The following is a 9,700-nucleotide window of genomic DNA, read 5'->3' as shown; positions in this document are numbered from 1 at the left end:
ATGGCGTAAGGAAAATCTCCAATATTACACATATTAGCGAATATAAAACGATGGAAAATTTCATGTCATATGACATTTACATATAGTGTAACCTACCCCTAATGCTAAGTTTACATTTACGAAATCCACTCGATTTCAGCTATCAATTCCATAGCTCAAACGTCAAATGAAATCTCATCTGGATTTGACAGTTGAAATCGAGTGGATTTCGTAAATGTAAACCAAATATAAGTAAGAGATAGCATGTCTACACCATGGTACAAATACACAGGTAGCCGCATCGGCAATTGTTGGTAACATAAGGTGTCAAAATTTGACATCAATTCAATGCAGTTGACACATTATGTTACCATCAGCTGGCATGATAATGCTACCTGTATTATTGTACCATGGTCTACACCATGGTACAATAAGAAAGGTAGATGCATCGGCGAATTGCTACAACAAAGCAACTTTTTTTGTAATGTAAACTGTCAAAAATTTCGCCAAATGGTCTCTTGTCGTCTCTTTTTATCGCTTGTGTTTGTCTATAAAGTGTAGACATGCTATGTCTTACTAACCGAATCATATGGTTTTTTGTTTTGATTTTTCATGGCGAATTCATAGTTTTTTGACGTTTTAGATTCGATCAGCTGGGCTGAGGCATCTACCTTTCTAATTGTACCATGGTCTACACTCATGGCATGGTACAATTACAAAGGTAGATTCCTCAGCCCAGCTGATCGAATCTAAAACGTCAAAAAACTAGGAATTCGACATGAAAAATCAAAACAAAAAACCATGGTACAATTACAAAGGTATATGCCTCAACCCAGCTGATCGAATCTAAAACGACAAAAAACTAGGAATTCGCAAAATTATGAATAAAAAGTATTAATAAAACTGGACAACCCTGTTGCTATCGGTAGGATTTATCAACAGCTTTAGTTTGGTTGTTAACTTACCGAAAATTTTCGTTAATTACCGAAATTATAAGCATTTTAATATTACCGATATTTGTCGGTAACTCGAAAAATGAATTACAGAATTTCACTCAAACTAATGATTTTCACTCTAATGATTTTCACTGTAAGGATTTTTTAGTTATAATAGAACAACATTAGCATATTCGAAGGGAAAATTTACTTCCGAAATTTTTTCCGAAATCGGAACGAAATCTGAACGAATTCCCCTATGAAAAATCATTTAGAAATCGGAACGAAATCTGATCGATTTTGCTTCCGAAATTGTTCCAATGTGTCGGACATTAAGGCCTGCGTACATAAGCTGCTTTGCCTGGTTGCCTTGCTTTCCTGCTTCATTTTTGACATAATAAAAATAAAAGAATAAATGAGGCCGAGCAAATTTTGAACTGGGTTGCCCTTTTCTTTTTTTATTCTTTTATCAGAAGCAAGCAAGGCAACCAGGCGAGGCAGCTTATGTACGTAGGCCTTAAGACATTTGGTCATTGACATCAAAATTTGATAGTGTATGCCCCACTTAATATATGGCCTGTTCCCGTACTTTATAAAGTGGTAAAAGTTTTAAACGATTTTCATATAAATTTTGTGTACGGGAACGCAAAATGTGTAAAAGTGGTAAAAATTGTAAAAACTTTTTAGTTCGGGAACAGAGCTATAGCCATTAAGGTAGAAACACAATTAAATACGCCACTTTTTCACGCTCAATTTCATGTAAAAGATTAAAGGTCAAGTACTACCTACTATTTCAAATGAAGTGGGTAACATTTGAATTAGGTAGTACTTGGCCTTTAATCTTTTACATGAGACTGAATCAAATCAATTAGAAAAATGTACTCAAGGAAAATTTATATAAGGTATATGCATGAATTACAACAACTAATAACTTTACAAAAACAACATTGTTGTTATTAGAAATTAAATGTCAAAGAAAATATTGAATAATAGGGTCATTCTAAACTTTTTATTGCCGAGTCCAAACGGCGTGTCTTACGACACCAGTTGTAGAGAAGATTTTCATGGCTTAAATACTCAGGAAATGTCGCCAGCATTACTGAGGGGGAATTTTGCCACCGTTGAAAATTTGATGTTGCTTGGCCTGGGATTCTAACCGCAGACCTTCTGAGTGCAAGGCGGACGTGCTAACCATTGCACCACGGTGGCCCCCTATGAACTACCTACTTCACTATCTTGTTCAATGGACACCGGTCGTTTCTTTGAACAAAATGAGTATACTTATTATCTCACGTTAGTTTGGATGATGTCATGGTATAAGTAAAGAGGTAGATTTAAATGAAAAAAATCTATAGAACCCTTGTTTTTCTTGAATTCCTAAAACTTCAAAATAAAAGCAACAAGTGGGTTTGTTTACAATGCATTTTTGAGCATTTTATAAAAAACGCGAAAAATGAATGAAGAGTTAAGTTTTCTTCACATAATCCAGTTGTGAATATGATAAACTGATTGTTTCAATGCAAATCTCACCAATTTCTTCCGTACAAATGGTCTAAAAACAATTTTAAAAATCATTGAATTCGATTGTTTTTAAAATTGTTTGGCATAATATCAAACACCACACACACACATACACAGTTTGTTTACATTGTTTTGAAGTTTTAGGCATACTCGAATGAAAAAATTTAAATTGACATAAAGCTTTGGCTAACCTTTCTTATTAAACCATGGATGATGTTACTCATACGTTTTTGAACTAGGACAGTGAACTAGGTCGTTCAATTGCCCAACTCTACTTTTCAAAAGAAAAACCCTAAGCATTCTTCAGATATAGATGGCGTTTAATCGCATACTGAGGAAGCAGGTGGTATCAATTCACTTTCGCAAAGCAAGAAGATTTTTTTTTTGATTTTGTGTGAAGAACGAGCCCAGGAGAACTTCCGACGGAATGGAGAAGTCGTCAGCCGGAGAGAATGCCATTGAATGGGATAGTGACAAGAGAAATTGGGCTAACCCCATTAAACCCTTGGAAGAAAAATGGAAACTAGTACCGGCTTTCCTACAGGTTAAAGGTTTAGTTAAACAACACATTGACTCCTTCAATCATTTTGTAAATGTGGACATTAAAAAGATCGTACAAGCTAACCAAACAGTGTTAAGCGATGCTGACCCGATGTTTTATCTGAAATATTTGGACGTACGAGTTGGTACGCCAGACATTGAAGATGGTTACAACATAACAAAGGCTACAACACCCCATGAATGCCGGCTCAGAGATACAACTTATTCGGCTCCGATTACGGTGGACATTGAATATACACGAGGGGCACAAAGAATTGTTAGAAACAACTTGCTGATTGGGCGTATGCCTGTAATGTTGAGATCTTCAAACTGTGTCCTTACTGGCAAATCGGAATTTGAATTAGCAAAACTAAACGAATGTCCATTGGACCCTGGTGGATATTTTGTTGTTAGGGGCCAAGAAAAAGTTATCCTCATTCAAGAGCAGTTGTCGTGGAACAAAATGATTACTGAAGAATTCAATGGGACGGTGCAGTGTCAGGTGACTTCTTCAACACATGAAAAGAAATCGCGTACTGTTGTCCTCAGCAAACATGGTAAATACTATTTGAAGCACAATTCTATGGTAGATGACATTCCCATAGTTGTCATCTTTAAGGCAATGGGAGTAGTATCAGACCTGGAAATAATGTCGTTAATTGGAACAAGTACAGAGACGCAGAACAGATTTGCTCCCTCTCTGCTTGAAGCTTTTAATCTAAAGATTTTCACGCAACAGCGAGCACTGGAATACATGGGTTCAAAACTGATGGTAAAGCGGTTTCAAACTGCCGCTACCAAAACGCCAGCTGATGAAGCAAGAGAACTCCTAACAACAACAATTTTGGCACACGTCCCAGTAGAAAATTTTAATTTTCAAATAAAATCAATTTACGTGTCGTTGATGGTGAGGCGCGTTATGGCAGCAGAGTTGGATGCTTCTGCGGTAGACGACAGAGATTATTATGGCAACAAACGTTTGGAATTGGCTGGATCGTTGATATCTCTAATGTTCGAGGATTTATTTAAGCGTATGAATTGGGAGCTCAAGATGATAGCCGACAAAAATATTCCGAAGGTTAAGGCCGCTCAATTTGATGTTGTGAAGCACATTAGAGCTGCTCAAATTACAGTCGGTCTAGAGTCTGCAATATCCTCGGGCAATTGGACTATTAAACGTTTTAAAATGGAGAGGGCAGGGGTTACACAAGTTCTCTCTCGATTGAGTTACATATCCGCCCTAGGTATGATGACAAGAGTTAATTCCCAGTTCGAAAAAACACGGAAGGTGTCGGGCCCTCGTTCTCTTCAACCCAGTCAATGGGGTATGCTATGTCCGTCAGACACACCAGAAGGCGAAGCATGTGGTCTCGTAAAAAATCTGGCATTAATGACGCATATAACCACAGAGGTCGAAGAAGAGCCTGTTGTCCGTTTGGCATTTAACGCTGGGGTGGAGGACATTCGTTTGGTCGGTGGTGATGCGATTAACAATTCCAAGGTGTTTCTTGTATTTATAAATGGTAATATTCTGGGATTGACAATAAGCTACAAACGATTGGTGGAAGTATTTCGCATGATGAGACGTAAAGGCCGCCTAGGTCCGTTTGTTTCGATTCACACGTCTCATACCCAAAGGTGTGTTTATATTCATACTGATGGCGGTCGCTTGTGTCGTCCATATATTATCGTAAGGAAAGGACAACCCGCAGTGAAACAGCAACACATTGAGGAGTTAAAGAGGGGAATACGAAAGTTCGAAGATTTTCTCCACGACGGTCTTGTAGAATATCTAGATGTCAACGAAGAGAACGATTCATTTATAGCCTGGAACGAAAACGATATTGATCCCGATACAACAACACATTTGGAAATTGAACCCTTTACACTGCTCGGTGTGTGTGCGGGCTTAGTTCCCTATCCACATCATAATCAGAGCCCCCGTAACACATATCAGTGCGCCATGGGTAAGCAAGCGATGGGTGTCATTGGTTATAATCAAAAGAATCGAATAGATACCCTCATGTATAACCTTGTTTATCCACAAGCGCCAATGGTAAAGTCGAAGACTATTGAATTGACTGGATTTGACAAATTACCAGCTGGCCAAAATGCCACCGTTGCAGTAATGAGCTATTCTGGATACGATATTGAAGATGCGTTGATATTAAACAAAGCGTCCATAGATCGTGGCTATGGCAGATGTCTGATATATAAAAATTCAAAATGTACTGTTAAAAGGTATGCCAATCAAACATACGACCGGATTATGGGGCCTGTCAAGGATGCTCTTACCAACAAGGTTATATTTAAGCACGATGCTTTGGACACAGACGGCATCGTTGCCCCAGGGGAGATGGTGGTGAATAAACAAATTTTAATTAACAAGGAAATGCCGGCCGTAACATCAATAAATCCCATTGAACAAACAGGACAAAGCTCACAGGTACAAACCATTGATATTCATTATTTAAGTTCGTCCCGTCTTCATGAAATTTCTTTCAGATTTCGTACACTGCTGTGCCAATTTCCTATAAAGGACCGGAGCCAAGTTATATCGAGAAGGTAATGGTGTCAGCAAATGGCGAAGAAGATTTTCTTATTAAAATTCTACTGAGGCAAACTAGGCGGCCGGAAATAGGTGACAAATTCAGCTCTCGTCATGGACAAAAAGGAGTTACTGGTCTGATTGTAGATCAGGAAGATTTGCCATTTAATGATTTCGGCATATGTCCAGATATGATTATGAATCCGCATGGTTTTCCGTCTCGTATGACAGTTGGGAAATCGCTAGAACTGTTGGGTGGCAAAGCTGGCTTATTAGAAGGGAAATTCCACTATGGCACTGCATTTGGAGGCTCAAAATGTTCAGATATTCAGGATGAATTGTTCAAAAATGGATTCAACTACATGGGGAAAGATTACTTTTATTCGGGAATTACTGGTGAAAGCTTGGAAGCGTACATCTACTCCGGACCCGTCTACTATCAGAAATTAAAACACATGGTGCAGGACAAAATGCATGCCCGAGCAAGAGGTCCCAAGGCTGTGCTCACCAGACAACCTACCCAGGGTCGAAGTCGAGAAGGCGGCCTACGACTTGGTGAAATGGAACGCGATTGCTTAATATCGTACGGTGCCAGTATGTTAATCATGGAGCGACTAATGATATCGTCAGATGCATTCGATGTAGATGTGTGTAAGTCATGCGGACGCTTGGCCTACTCTTCGTGGTGCCATTATTGTCAGTCATCGGCCAACGTTTCGAAAATATCCATGCCATATGCATGTAAACTTCTGTTCCAAGAACTAACTAGTATGAATGTCGTACCCAAATTAAAACTACAAAATTATTAATTACAAACATAACATGAATAGGTACCGAAATATTACATCTTCAGAATAAAGATAATCTGTTATTTTATATCAATACAATGAAATAATCTGACGAAATAGTCTACGATTCTTAAACTTTGGTAAGTGGAACCTACTAACATACATACATATTTACTTTAAAGATGAAATCCTTTTGTATGTTGCAATAATGATTTGAATATGCCATCTATGTCCACATGCCATATTTCTATGTTTTAATATTTGTAGCATTTGCACATTTCTTTCCCACTATAACTACACGCGTACCATAACATTGAATTATATTAACTTCGAAGTCTGCCTCTTAAATATTCCGCCCTATTATGAATGCGTGAGATTTGAATTTTTTTCCTTCTCCCACATTTTCATATTCTGAATTTTGTGGGAGTTGGTTTCCCATATTCCCTGATTCAAAATGAAGTATTCTCAATCTTGAATCGCTGGAGAACTTGGTTTTTTTTGTGGGAAAAATCTCCGCTGCAAACTGTGTTTAACCAAAATGTTCAAGGAATTTATGTTTTTATAAAAAGTAGGTCGAGATATTTTTGAATTTTAACCCAGCAAAAAGTTTGCCTCCAAAGAGGCAGTTAAATATGTACAAGTGATTTGGAAGTGTATCAAATTATGAATTTTCACTCATGATTTTTACGAGAGCGTGACTACTGAAAGATGCACTCCATTGCACTGCATTTTAACTGACCCTCTGACAATGCATTTTAACTAACCCTTTGGGGGTAGAATAGGATGCAGTACATAGCACGTGATTTGGTACATTCTGCGGAATGTGCGCAAACCATTACAAAATATCCCATAACAAATAAAATGCATTTATTATTTGTGTAAAACAAAAATATTAAGAACTTTATTACATTAACACAAATGATGAAAATTCTCCATTGAATTCAATTGCAACCATGCGTATTTCCTCCGCTCTCCATTTAATCCAAGCTGAATTGTTCTTGCTGCATCTGCTAAATGAGTTTGGAACTATATTAAGGAACTAGTTCCTTTTGGGAAAAGGAACTAGAAAGAACGACATTTAATAGAATACATTCGTCTTTACCAAAGGAAAGACACTCTTAGAGAGGCTAAGCAAAAAACCTACCAAATTCTCTCTCATTTATTTTGAGAGAGAACTATTAACCCACTTAAAGCCACTGGTCGTTTAAACGCCAGCAAAAAATGTGCACAAAAATGCCGGTAAAAAACAGTTAGATACGTGTTTTATCGCGGGGTTTTTTGTATTTTCTAATTATATACTCATATGTCTGTCCTTCCCCGTTCATAAATTGACATTTGACCTGCGTAGTTTTTCGCGGTTCGGTCACAAAAATAACCCTTTTCGTGAAGTGATTTTTTGATTTTCTTACAATGGTAAAAAACACATAATTAGATAAGTTACACTTATACAACGCAAAGATTATTTAGAAAAGATGTGAAAGTATTATTCTAAAAACATAAATTGTGAATACAAAGCAAGAATTCTTCTGTATTCCACTGCAAAGTTAGCTGTCCGTTTAAACGGACAGTGGCAAAATCCAATACCGTAAATTTGTATGGGAAATTGATGTTTTTTACAATTACGGATAAAGTAAACATGCCGTTCTTTAGGGCGTACGATGGAAAATATTTTATAAAATGAAGAAGATAGAGAATATCTTTAAAAATATAAAACAGTTGGCTTTGTGCGTACGACTAAAAATTAAGTTTACTTTATACATATTTGTAAAAAACACCAATTTCCCATACAAATTTACGGTAGTGGATTTTGCCACTGTCCGTTTTAACGGACACCCGATTCCGGAAAAACTATAAGTTTTAAGAAAAAAAGTTACTTTTTAAAAAATGCTTAAAAATAAAAATAAAACTGAATTCAATAAGAAAATTTAAAATTTTCCAAAAAAATTTTTTCTGGCGCTAAGTGGGTTAAGGTAGATGTATAATACATCTAATACCCAGCAAAAAGTTTGCATCCGTGGATGCAGTATAATTAGTACAAGTGTACAGTACAATTGCCGCTGGAGTACATCTTTTCCTATGAATTTTACAAGAGAGCGCGCAGCTAGAATGCACTTTGCTTCCACAGCACACATTTTGCTTCCACAGCACACAGCTAGGATGCACTCCATTTTCGATCCAAATCACGGCATAAGATGCAGTGCTTTAGATTGAATTTATATTCATTCTTCGGATTGCTTTTTTAATCAGTCTAATTTGCATTAAAAATTCCTTAATTTTAATTAACTTTTTACCCTGACAGAGGATAGTTTCTGCATTTATGAAACAGCTGTTTGTGTTGTTTGTTTGTACCCAGCAGACCATTTCATAAAGTTTTACAAAAGTTCGCCAAAATATGCGAAACAAATATACTTTCTACCATTGACCCTTTCACCACGATAATGCAAATAATAATGCAAAAGACCATTTGAGGAAGATATTATTTTCGATAGAATTGGGTAATGAAATGCTTGTGAAAACAAAATTTTTTAAAATAGATTTGAAAGAAGGCGCGAAAAACGATTAGTTGCTATTCTATTCTAGAGAGACCACTACTTATTTGAAAGAAACGCGAAAATTTCTGATTTGTTTTCCTTTTTTATTTTCTTTTTTATGGAAATTTGACAAAAGACAATTGATTTTCAATGCAAATTGTGTCTCAGAGCATGAATATGCTGTCTTTCCTACATGAATATGGGCTCTCTTTCACAGCATTGCCATATTGAAATACCTAAATTCAGTTTAAAATTCCTTTGATTTTGTGCGTTAAGAATGAGGATAATGCACGAATTAATTTGAATTATGGCAGTTAATGCAAATTAACGCTGCCGTCTGTCTAGGGTATAAAGATGCACTAAAATTGCAAGCCATTGCGAAATATCCCTGCAACAAATTTTGGAAGTTGAGCAATTGGAGTTATGATGAGTTATGAAAAATGCACTCCATTCGATACATTTTATAAGCAGTTGCGGTAGAGATCCCTACAGAAAAAACAGTTGTTTGATCCCTACACATTTCTTCGAAAGATAAACATGCGTGTATGCATTTCGAAGAATTTGTTATAAAATAAAGAAATAACAACTTAAGTTGCGAACATTTTTGCGGTAATTCACGAGACGGAAATTTTTAATGGAGTGGAGTTGGAGTCCATATCGAAAGCTGAACTAATGATGGGAAGGCAACATAAAACAACTTTAGGATGATGAAAGAAAATCAGATGCGCTTGGATTAAATCGAGGACGAAGAAAGTAAGCTCAAATGTGATTGAATTTAATGGAAACTTTTTTTAATTTGTGTTTATATAATAAAGTTCTTTGTGTTCTTGTTTTACACAAATAATAAATGCATTTTAT

At 36.5% G+C, this 9,700-nt stretch overlaps 1 protein-coding gene across 1 annotated transcript; it reads left to right on the top strand.

Moving 5' to 3' along the window:
• The first annotated feature begins 2,745 nt into the window (after positions 1–2,745).
• On the top strand, positions 2,746–6,415 carry Polr3B (RNA polymerase III subunit RpIII128). The gene is made up of 2 exons (XM_073963043.1): positions 2,746–5,421; positions 5,481–6,415. Exons 1-2 carry the CDS (start codon positions 2,863–2,865, stop codon positions 6,330–6,332), a joined length of 3,411 nt encoding a protein of 1,136 aa, XP_073819144.1. The 5' UTR covers positions 2,746–2,862; the 3' UTR covers positions 6,333–6,415.
• Positions 6,416–9,700: the final 3,285 nt, after the last annotated feature.

This window comes from Musca autumnalis, unplaced genomic scaffold, assembly GCF_047663935.1.
Source record: "Musca autumnalis isolate F117 unplaced genomic scaffold, ASM4766393v1 scaffold_1, whole genome shotgun sequence".
In the NCBI taxonomy this organism is placed as follows: Eukaryota; Metazoa; Arthropoda; class Insecta; order Diptera; family Muscidae; genus Musca; species Musca autumnalis.
The sequence above is the reverse complement of the archived record's forward strand: the minus strand, read 5'-3'. Positions and strand labels throughout refer to the sequence as shown.